This window comes from Trichomycterus rosablanca, chromosome 26 (genome assembly GCF_030014385.1).
Source record: "Trichomycterus rosablanca isolate fTriRos1 chromosome 26, fTriRos1.hap1, whole genome shotgun sequence".
NCBI lineage: Eukaryota > Metazoa > Chordata > Actinopteri > Siluriformes > Trichomycteridae > Trichomycterus > Trichomycterus rosablanca.
Genome location: NC_086013.1, coordinates 17857282 through 17869379, shown reverse-complemented (window position 1 = coordinate 17869379; position 12098 = coordinate 17857282). Strand labels below are relative to the sequence as shown.

Genomic DNA, 12098 nt, shown 5'->3' with positions numbered 1-12098 from the left:
CATTTATTACACCTGTTATTAACTGTTGTGACTGAAACACATGAATTTAATAATTAGAAGTGGTGTCCCAATACTTTTGTCCATATAGTTTATATAGCTATAATGTTAATAAATGTATACTCTCTTGTTTAGATTTATAAGCACAAAGTTAAACTGCTTGATGATGTAAATGATGTATACATTTATTTATTTACACTTTTCTTAAAGAATCAGGGCAGCTGTAGCCTAGCGGTTAAGGTACTGGACTAGTAATCAGAAGGTCACTGGTTCAAGCCCCACCACTGCCAGGTTGCAACTGTTGGGCCCTTGAGCAAGGCCCTTAACCCTCAATTGCTCACACTGTACACCGTCACTACTGTAAGTCGCTTTGGATTAAAGCTTCTGATAAATGCTGAAAATGTAAATGTACAATCACTGAGAAAGTAAGCAGCTCTTTGGGTAAATGACGTCACCTGTACTGTCGGCGCGTTCACGGTGATCGGGCCTTTAAACGGTATCGCGCTGTGCCGTGCGTGCGTGCGTGCGTGCGCGCTCATGAAGGGTGGGTTTACAACCACGCGGCCCCACCGGCACGAGCACGCACACAGACAAAGGCACGAGAGGGAGAGGTAGCGGTGGCAGCTCGCGATCCTGCAGTATCCACACCCACCCGCGCGAGCTCCACACACAAGGACTGTCACACGCGCTCATACCGGCAGCTTCACCGGTAAGTACCGGCCGCTTACCTTCTCATTTTACTTAATAATACCGAATAAAATGACGTTTATTTAAAGTTTTCATTCATTCCTTTCTTATTGGATTTTTTGTGTGTGATTTAACTTGTGAGCTGTGATGTGACCTGAAAAAACCGTTAAAATCGCTCTTTTACACACTGCATCAGGAGCCGCCTCAGAAAACTGACGGTTAAGACCGTTACAATTTAACCGTTATTTTAAATTTAAATTTGAATGTCGCCTCAGATTCAAAATTAAATTAACGGTCAAATTTCAAACCACATAACCGACCTGCCTGAAGCCGTTATCTCACAATCAGTCAGTCAGTCAGTAAATCAGTCCAGGTTCTATTAATATTTCAATTCATTAATTAATTTTTCAGAATTGCTTTTGTCTAACTGGCTGTAGTGTGGCCTTTAAATTTTTTTCTCTGGGTGGGTGTGTACATATATACATTATATATAAGTACAATAACATGGGTGACACTGACCACAGTCCAGTGAGCTTCACATCACATAGACTCAGGACTGTATCTCCATGCTCCAAAATCTGCACCTTAACGGCAGACTGAACTTTATTTCTTATCACATGGACAAAGAAGAGTAGGAGCACATGGACTCTAAGCTTACAGAGATGTAGAGAACGGTCCTGTGTTCCGGCAGCTTCTTCATGTAAAGGCCGTGAGCTGACTGGACATTTCATTCCAAAACCATGTGAACCAGTATGGAATTGGACCCCTTCATATAGGGCTATAACAGTCTACACAGGTTGGGAAGGCATATCACAAGGTTTGAGTGTGCCTGTGGGAATCTGTGGCCATTTATGTAAAAGAGCATGTGTAAGGTCAGAAGGCCAGGCTCACAATCAACGTACCATTAGGTTAGCTCAGGGCTCTGTGCAGGCCAATAGAATTCATCCACACCAAATGGATCTTCCCCAATACAAGCACTAGGGAACGACACTGAATGAATCTGGTGAGTGGGGTGTTGATCAAAATACGACTCTGTTTGAAAAATTCACTATGTGAATGTGAAAGCAGTGCAGATATGTGTGATGTGCACCAAAAGAACAGTATAGGTCTGAATGATAGACCTTTACCATACACATTTCCATCCTGATGGAGGGGGTGTCATCCTGAGACTTATGGGACAGGGCAGATGTTTGGTGGCAGGATAAAGTAGGTTTGAATGTATGTGTTGGTTGTCATAAATGCATCCATGCATAACATGCAGTAGGTGGATTGGCTTTTTTCTGAGTAAGCAAATTGATTAGTGTGCGGTACCCTGAATTGGCGCCCTGTCCAGGGTGCTGTTGGATCCACCGTGTAGGACACAGGACTGTGTGTGTGTGTGTGTGTGTGTGTGTGTGTGTGTGTGTGTGTGTGTGTGTGTGTGTGTGTGTGTGTGTGTGTGTGTGTGTGTGTGTGTGTGTGTGTGTGTGTCATTTATTGTCCATTAGAGGAGCAGATGGGTGTGTGTCCGGCCCCTCTGTCAGCTGTGAAGCACGCCTAATTCCCATTTAGTTTTGGACACACACACACACACACACACACGTTCTCAGAGCTGGTTTTTGATTTTTGATTTCTGAACATCTTTTAATCCTCAGGATTAATTCCAGTTGTTTACATACCATTGTGTGTAGCATTCAGTGGTTTTCTCATGATACCTGTGTGTGTGTGTGTGTGTGTGTGTGTGTGTGAAGGGCCTGATTGAGTTGAATCCCAGCAGATCACAAACGCTAAAGGCTACAAGGCCTATTGTTAGGATTCAGTAGCCTTCACATCAGAAACTCATAACTACACACTATTGCCAAAAGTATGTGGACACTTCCTAATTGAAGGTGTTACACTAACATGGGGCTTAACTAGACTGTGAAGAACCAAGGTCTGCATTTATATTGAGCTATGTACAGAGAGCAGAGCTCCCAGTAGTGAAGTTACAGACATCCAAGCCCCCCCCCCCCCACACACACACACACACATGCAGACCCCACCAAAGCCAATACGTGACACAAAATGGTAGATAACAGAAATTAACATTACCCATAAACACTTGCAAAACTAATTTATATACCAAGCCCTCAGGCACCAATCAAGTCCCATGAGGCATGACGTAACCCGCCAACACTAAAATCCGTTATCTAACAATGAATGTTTTCAACTTTGTGCCATCAGTCTGGGGAAGGCCTTTTCCTTGACTGTGTTCCAAACTCACAGAGCCTGGATCTCAACCCCTCACCTTTGAACACCGTTGGGATGAACAGGGACATTCATTGTGTGTCAGGCTTTCTTGACCAGCATTGTAAATGGTCAGAAATTCCCACAGACACAGTCCAATGGAGATCGTTATCGACTCTGCAAAGGAGGGGCATCACCATAATCCGGCTGATAGTCTTGGAATGGGATGTCAGATGAACTCACCAGCAGGTGTCCACATACTTTTGACCATACAATTAAAATGAAAAAATCTATAAGTAGCTCTTACTAAATATCACCACATGCCCTTTGTATCCTACATACAGTGTTCAAATGGGATCCCATCACACACACACACACACACACACGTTTCCCAGAATCCCATATCGTGGTTTATTGGAACATTCTCTCATAAGTACGTAATGAACGTTTGAGCTCCACTCGCACGTGTCTGAAAGTTTTATTATCGCTACGTTAGCTCTCTGACATCAGCAGTGACATCATTGGCTCTTATCTAGACCCGGGGTATTACACGGCATGGGGAACCCTCTGGAGGGGGCAGTTACATACGTGTGGTTGGGGTGGAGGGGGTGGTGCGTTGGCATTAAAATGTAGAAGCGTCTTGTGCTGGCTCCACCACGTGTCCACACTACGCTGCTCCTGTATCTGATTAAACTGCTGCATTAGGTGATGACTACAATATTCTGTAAGACGTGCTGTTGGGTAAGGGACCATCAATTGCTTGCATGGTATTCGGTCATAAAGCGTCTGCTAAATGCTAAAACAAGACCAATAAGACATGAACTGTATATGAATACAGATTAAAACGATACCTCCAGTCCCATAGCGCCCCCTGGAGGTGTCTAAGAGTTTGGACATGGGCCAGCACACACCACCACATTGTCTACGCCTGAAAAGTACAGAGGGACGGGGGTGCAGAAAAAGAGCAAGGGTTCCTGTTCAGCTAATAACAGCTAACGCAGCGAGACAGGCCATTTACCAACCTTTAGCATCTTATAATTAGCTTAGCGCCTAAACATGGTGCGGAAGCGTTACGTGCTGATTAATGGTGTAATTAAGATCCCATCAGGACAGGAAGGCGGAGGACACGCTGCACTTCTGGATCCGCTGCTTAGCCTCTTTTATTAGAACTACAAGTTTAACATCACTTCAACCTTAAAGATCTTTATTATTATTCAGCTCTAGCAAAATCATCATTTATTAGTTATTATATAATAAAATGAATTCTGTACCATGTCAATGTCACATATACGACGTGCTGTGGTTTAGAACTGTGGAGTTATAAAGTATGGGCCACGCCCCTGCGTTCCAGTCTGGAGGAAACGACATACTTAGCAGCATCTGCGCTCCTGAGATAGAGCGTGAGGACAGCTGTCCTCTACTGCAGGGAGGGACAAAGGGGCGCCTCAAACACGCCGATTAGACGTCTGGACTATCAGTTTTGGGCTTTTATTTCGTCAGGGCTGAACCGCAGGGACTCTGCTGGCTGCTGATATGGAAGAACCTCCTCACTGCTGACACCCTTCAGTCCTTCAGCCATCATCTCGCACACAGATGAATTAGGATGCCGACCGTTTCTAGCTTAGTTAAAGCCACTGTCAGTTTTGGGAAGGGCCACCTATGTGCTTCTTTCTGCTCACCTGAATTCTACTCAGGTTTCACATTTCCAGCATTTTCTCCACAACGGCGTACGACCAGAAGAGCTTCCTCTGTGATTCTGGGGAGGCTGGAACCACCACAACCCTGACCAGGATAAAGCAGAAAACCTTAAAAATGAAGTTAAATGAAAAACTTCATAAGGGTGTCCACATACTTTGGTCATATATTGCATATTTGGGAGCTCTAAGCACAAGCATGGACTACTAAATATATAAATGTAATATACATACATCATTTTCAACATTATAAATAATAATAATAATAATTTAAACATTCATAATAAATGATAGTAATATAAAACAATAATGTGATAACAACACTATTAAAATAATATTATATTCATAATACAGTATTGGAAATAATAAATAATTAATGACAATAATAATAAAACTACAATAATAGTGATATAATAATATGATAATAATATAGTAATAATATTAATGATAATAACAACAATAATAATAGTAAATGTATTTGATTATTAATAAGGAAATGTGGAGACACTTTGGCTGCTATCAGATAACTCAAAGATTCAAAGTCTGATATTCCATCATGAAGCTCCTGAGCTGCTCGGTTTCATCTGTGATCAGACTAAACACATCAGACTGATGAAAACATCTGGATTAAACCCCGACAGTGAAAGTTTTTCATTATTGTTGTGGCGGCTCTTTCTGCTCGTCTGCTGTTTGCTTTTCTGTCTTATATCGGATTTAAAGGGGTTTGGAATCGTTTCCTTCTCTCTGTACGTCCGATCCACTCTGTACAAGCACAGCATTAAGAATTAAAGAGACAAATTTCTCTTCAAAGGAACACCCGGCGCTCCGGGGGAAGGAAGGATTCGGTTAGAGGGGGCTCGGCCCACACATGCTGCTCCGTCCCGTGTGTGGAGGTGGGTGGTGCAGCGAGGCTTATTCACAGTCTTTAGAGGGGAACTGAGGACAAAACCGAGTCCAAACACACGGACTCTTAAAAACAGGATTCAAAAAGTATAATTCAAAATAAAATAAATAGAGAAATCACGACTCTATAAAACAGGTCTGATGTGAGACAATGTGACAGGAAGGACGAGCGAGTGTCGTGTGAGTTCATGTTAGAACACCTGGCTGAGGGGACAAAGGTACAAAGAGGACAGAGGACTCACAGCGGGGCCAAAACCACACCCTGCTCTATACAGGTGTACAGGAGAAAATCCTCTCGTGGGACGCCTCGATGCGTTCTAACAGTGTACACAGAGCCCAAAATGTTCACTTCTCTGAATAAAGTGGATTGGGACATGTAGCCGTGTAGTAATTACTGTGTGATTTGGGACACGTCCACGTTTGTGATGAGGTGGTAACCTTTACAGTTGCTTTGCAGTCTTTAATTTTATTTACACTGGAATCAGCCACGCCCTGTCTTCCCCTCCTCTCTTCCAAAAAATGTCTCATCACTTCTTCTTGCATCAAAAGTTTATCTTAGACGCTGTAAAACCTGCTCGTCTGTGGTAACTTTACCACCAATTGACCCTGAGCCTCGTCACTGAATGTATTGATAACTGCAGAAGAGCCCTTGATTAATAAATCCTATTTGGATAAATTAGTAGCTCCATTCAGCTTAACTGCATGACTTTGGAATTGTGGGAGGAAACCCATGTCTCCTCGGACACAGGGAGAACATGCAAACTTCACACAGAAAGGGATTCGAACCCAGGCCCATCTTGGTGTTATACATGCAGAATGCAGTGTAACACCAGTCTGGTGTCTTTCACTGATCCTTGCATGTCCAGGGGGTCCGAATCAAGCACAACACCTGCTTTCTCTACATGGTGCCCCCTCAGCGTTGATCCGACAGTTATTTTTCAGTGATTGATCTGATCAGATCAGGATTGGCGTCCAATCAGAGATGAGATTTTGTGTTCTGCTGTGGTCTGCTGCAGTCTGAACAGGACGTGGAGACCCTGAGGGTGCAGCTCTATTATCCTGCTCATCAGATGCTGTGGCTTTGTGGGTCCAGAGCAGAGTCCGCTATTGGTCAGGAAGGGCTGCGGGGGCGGGGTTTCCTTTAGTGCAACAGAAGGTTGGAGGTTACACATTTGATTATTGATTGGGTATATATGGAGTGTGTAAAAGTCATTGTGTTGTGTAGCTTTATGCTAATGTGAGGGAGCCTGTATATGTGTGTGTGTGTGTGTGTAGCCCACTGGGAGTTAACACCCTCAGATGACTTAAATACATGAGTGATGAGTACTGCTGGGAGGGGTGTACAGTCTACAAATACCCATTTTCCACTGCGCGATACCCTGTGGTGCGGTTCTTAAATCCGTGAGCCCACATTCAGTGGTTGTTTCCACTGCCAAGTGACCCGAGCTGGACCACACCAGGTACGGCCTGGATAGTTCTGGATTCTGACGTGATACTGTATTGTGCTGTAGGGAACCGTGTAATGGAAAATAGACAAACGTGTGTGTGTGTGTGTGTGTGTGTGTGTGTTTTATGTCCTTTTAGCTGTTTAAATCTGTTAATTCAGTTTGTCACCGAAGCGAGAAGCTGCAGTTTAAACTGTCACTTCTCTCTCTCTCTCTCTCTCTCTCTCTCTCTCTCTCTCTCTGCTCTTGCCTTTTTTCTCTCGGACGATGGACAGATCGTTTGAGCCTGAAAAGAAGCAGCTGTGTTTTTGCACTTTCTGGCGTTTGTCCACCGAAACTCGCCAACCCGCTTAAATCAGCTCTTTCAGTCTGAATATAGAGAGAGAGAGAGAGAGAGAGAGAGCAGATACACTTTCCATTCAACTCACTCAGATGAATTCACAACCTGCTCATGAGGGCAGAAAAAGATCCAGAAATAAAAAAAAAAAGATCTGAGTCGAAGTGGAAAAGCTGATCATGACCAAAAGTATGAGGACATCCAACCTAATGATTAACTCTGTGTGTTTCAGCTACATTCATTGCTAACAGTTGTATAATAATAATTCTGTATAATAAATATCATGCTTCCAACTTTGTAGAACCAGTTTAGGGAAAGTCCTTTTACTGTTCTAGACACTCAACATATTTGGGATAAATGGGAACGTCTCTTGTACCTCACGAATGCTCATCGACACGAATTCTAATAAGCACACTGCAGAATCTTACAGTAGCTCTTTACAGAGGAATAGAGACTGTTATTGTGATGAAGGGGGGGGGGGGTGATTTTGGAATGGGATGTCCACATACTTTTGGTCATACAGCGTAGATATCATCCACTGATTTTCCTCCCAGTCGGTTGTATTTCACCTCTACCGCTGCAGACCTCCACTCCTGACCGAGGAGGGTGCAGTACCGACCACTTCTTTTCACCTGCACCGGGCAGGTTCATATGGAGATCCATATAGCGCACAAAGAGTCACTATTAGCAGAGCTGAGATTCGAACCTAAGTGTGTGTGTTTAATACTGAGGCTTCTGATTGGTCGAACTCCTTCGGAAATAAGAGTTCACGTTGAAATAAATAAATGGAATTAAAACCTCGATTATACTTCCATCTGACTCCAGTCTCTCTGTGTTTTTTTTTCCAGTTACCCATAATTCCACAGTGCCTGAGACCATCGCCATGGAGCTAGATTTCGGACACTTCGACGAGCGGGACAAGACGCACCGCAAGAAGCTGGAGAAGAACGGGCTGCCGAGCCCGACGCACAGCGCCCACTGCAGCTTCTACCGCACGCGCACCCTGCAGGCGCTCAGCAACGAGAAGAAGGCCAAGAAGGTTCGCTTCTACCGGAACGGGGACCGCTACTTCCGCGGCATCGTCTACGCCATCGCCAGCGAGCGCTTCCGCACCTTCGACGCCCTGCTGGAGGACCTGACCCGCTCGCTCGCCGACAACATCAACCTGCCGCACGGCGTCCGCTTCATCTTCACCATCGACGGCGCGTGCAAGATCAGCAGCCTGGACCAGCTGGAGGAGGGTAAGTGTGTGTGTGTCTGAGCGCCAATCCACCTACTCGCCTGTTTGCTCACACACATGTGACCTGGAGAGAACATGACATATTACACCACATGGCCAAAAGTATGTGGACACTCAATAATAATAATACAGTTCTAGTGTTTTAGGCTCACCCAATGCTAACAGGAGTATAATAGTCATTTTATCCTTCCAAATTTATGTCAACAGTTTGAGGAAGGCCCTTTTCTGTTCCATGACTGTTCCCATGTGCACAAAGTAAGGTCCATAAAGACATGGTTTGGTGCGGGAGGAACGGGTTAAACATGTTTAAGATGAGTCGGAACGTCCATACTCAGCCGGGCCCTCTCGTCTAACGTCAGTACCTGACCTCACAAAGGGACAAGTGTTCCTCAGGAACACGGTAAAGAGCGGAGGCTGTTATAGCTACAAAGGTGGTGGGCGTGTGTGTGTGTAGGGGGGGTGCAACTTCATATTAATGCCTAATAGCTTTGGAAGGGGATGTCCACATACTTTTGGCCGCGTGTGTGTGTATCCTCTGTATCGTATCGTTACACCCCCTCAGCTCGATATAGGTTATGGTGAAACTACTCTGTGCTTTATGTTGGTGGTATTTTGTATGCAGTTACTCCAATCGTCTGACCCACATCCAGACAGGGTGTGTCTGTGTGTGTGTGTGTGTGTGTGTGTGTGTGTGTGTGTGTGTGTGTGTGTGTGTGTGTGTGTGTGTGTGTGTGATTTCCGGCTGAGTCTGTCAGTGACATTAACGCACTGGGTCTGATGGATAGATGCAGGAACAAACAGAGGGACGGAGGAAATGAGGTGTAGGAGACACGACTTACAAAGATTCAAGATACATCCAGAACACACACACACACACACACACACACACACACACACACACACACACACACACACACACACACACACACTGCGGTCTGCTAAATGAGATGCTGTAGATATTGCATCATGGTTATTAAAGTGAATGAAAAGAGCTACAGAGACAAAAGGAAGCAAAAGACGAGCAGTACAGATTCAATGATGAGCTCAAGAGTATGTGGACACACTCGGATCTAGTAGATCACATGAGCATAAAATCAAGCGAGCATCCATGGAAATGCCACAGAAACACTGGCACCTTCTCAGTGCACCACTTTATTAGAAGCTAATCCCTGCAGTCATGCTCTTACATCCAGCCTTTGGTTAGACTGTAATAATAAGATTCATGAAATGCAGAGAATTGATTTATCCTGAGAGACCAGGATGTTCTGCTGATCTTACAGAGGAACTCAGAAGACGTGGGCTGTGAAGAGCAGGTTTGTTGGTGCTGCTGGTGCTGGTGCTGATGCTGATTTTGGTGCCCGTGTGGGCGAGAGAAACAAACAGGAGCCGTTTTTAGAAGTGAACCGGATCTCATGTTGCTCTCAAGCTCCTGGGATTAAAAATCTTACAGAGACTCCAGAACGTTCCTCAGAGAACATCCTCCTCACAGTCACAACCTCCTTCTGAACATGCTCGTGTTAGAGTCCTGATCAGGAAAACGCTTTATTTAGTGACCAGCTCATTCGATATATTTTACCTGCAAAAAAGAATCTTTTTCAAAGAAACCGCTTCCTATATCTAATGGCCTAAAGTTTTTGGACCCTTGACCATAAGCCTGTTTAATATGAATGTGCGATTTCATTCAGCTCCTCCCATGGTGCCACAGTGGATCATTCATCCTCATATTGGCCAACATTTTTGCATCAGATGCCCCTCCTATCTGGGCTTGTGACCGTAACTAAGGGTGCACTGTGTACCCATAATGGCCAAGTTCACATAACGCCATGCAACAGATTCGTACCCAGATCTCAGAGATGGTGGGCTCACGTAGTAGACCACTGCTCCACCCAAGTGTCGTGACTGTTCTATAAACCCATGTCATGAACATAAACATCATGAACATCAAAGCTTGATAAGCATTTAGACTGTAGATCTGAAATGAACAAGCTAACGGTTGCGTTAATACAGCAATTACAATCTTAAAACCTTCAATCAGGATCACGCTCTTCCAACGGGGACATGGCCGATGGCAGGAAGCAGAATTCAGCATAACACCAGTGTTGTGATACACACAAGCTTTTGTGAATTGCTGCTTGATCACTGAGGGGTTCAGATTTTGACACAGCATGTGCTTTCTCTACATGGCTCTGACATGTGTGTGTGTGAGATATCTGCAGTTACGCTCTGTGTAGAGATATAAGTCGTCGGCGGCGGCGGCGGGCTTTGGATTTTGTCTCACTTCATGAAGGTTCTCTAACTGGTTCTGGTTCCGTTGTTCAGGTGAGAGCTACGTGTGCGCTTCAGAGAACTACTACAAGAAAGTGGACTACACCAAGAACGTCAACCCAAACTGGTCGGTCAACGTGAAGGCCATTCAGAAGAACGCGGCCAGCCGCTTGGCGAGCGAAGTGCGCGAGACCAAAGACTTCATCCGGCCCAAGCTGGTGACGGTGATGCGCAGCGGCGTGAAGCCCAGGAAGGCCGTCCGCATCCTGCTGAACAAAAAAACTGCTCACTCCTTCGAACAAGTGCTCACCGACATCACCGAGGCCATCAAACTGGAGAGCGGAGCCGTCAAGAGGATCTACACGCTGGATGGAAAACAGGTAGGAGGACACACACACACACACACACACACACACACTCTGCAGACACACTTCTATAAACACACTGCTGACGTCGTAGTGTAATTCATGGCCCAAACCTTCACCCCTGAACCGTCAGCACACACACACTACATCTGATTTCACACTTTAGTTTAAGCTCAAACACTCAGCAGTGGTGATGTAGCGCATCAGACCACTGTTCCACCTGAGCACCTAGGGTTGTGTCTCTGGCTGGCTCATTCTCACTACACGTGCACCCCAACCTAGATCTCACAGGTTATGATTCAAGTGTGAAAGAGGGTGGTGCAATACTGGTGGGTGATCCTGTAGCCCTGGTGGTTGATCCTGTGGTTGTGGTGGTGGATCATGTAGTTCTGGTGGTTGATCCTGTAGCCCTGGTGGTGGATCATGTAGTTTTGGTGGTGGATCCTGTGGTTTTGGTGGTTGATCCTGTAGTTCTGGTGGTGGATCATGTGGTTGTGGTGGTTGATCCTGTAGTTCTGGTGGTGGATCATGTGGTTGTGGTGGTTGATCCTGTAGTTCTGGTGGTGGATCCTGTGGTTGTGGTGGTTGATCCTGTAGTTCTGGTGGTGGATCATGTGGTTGTGGTGGTTGATCCTGTAGTTCTGGTGGTGGATCCTGTGGTTGTGGTGGTTGATCCTGTAGTTCTGGTGGTGGATCATGTGGTTTTGGTGGCTGATCCTGTGGTTTTGGTGGTTGATCCTGTGGTTCTGGTGGTGGATCCTGTGGTTGTGGTGGTTGATCCTGTAGTTCTGGTGGTGGATCCCGTGGTTTTGGTGGTTGATCCTGTGGTTGTGGTGGTTGATCCTGTGGTTGTGGTGGTTGATCCTGTGGTTCTGGTGGTGGATCCTGTGGTTGTGGTGGTTGATCCTGTAGTTCTGGTGGTGGATCCTGTGGTTTTGGTGGTTGATCCTGTGGTTGTGG

The 12098-nt window shown here is 45.3% G+C and overlaps 1 protein-coding gene across 1 annotated transcript in view; it reads left to right on the top strand.

Moving 5' to 3' along the window:
* The first annotated feature begins 503 nt into the window (after window positions 1–503).
* The window catches only part of LOC134303070 (neuronal migration protein doublecortin-like), a 33473-nt gene continuing 21878 nt past the window's right edge, over window positions 504–12098 (top strand). Inside the window, exons 1-3 of the mRNA XM_062988328.1 lie at window positions 504–706; window positions 8117–8509; window positions 10828–11153. Of these exons, the coding sequence (XP_062844398.1) occupies window positions 8152–8509; window positions 10828–11153 (684 nt within the window). The 5' untranslated portion in view covers window positions 504–706; window positions 8117–8151. The remainder of the gene's footprint in view (window positions 707–8116; window positions 8510–10827; window positions 11154–12098) is intronic.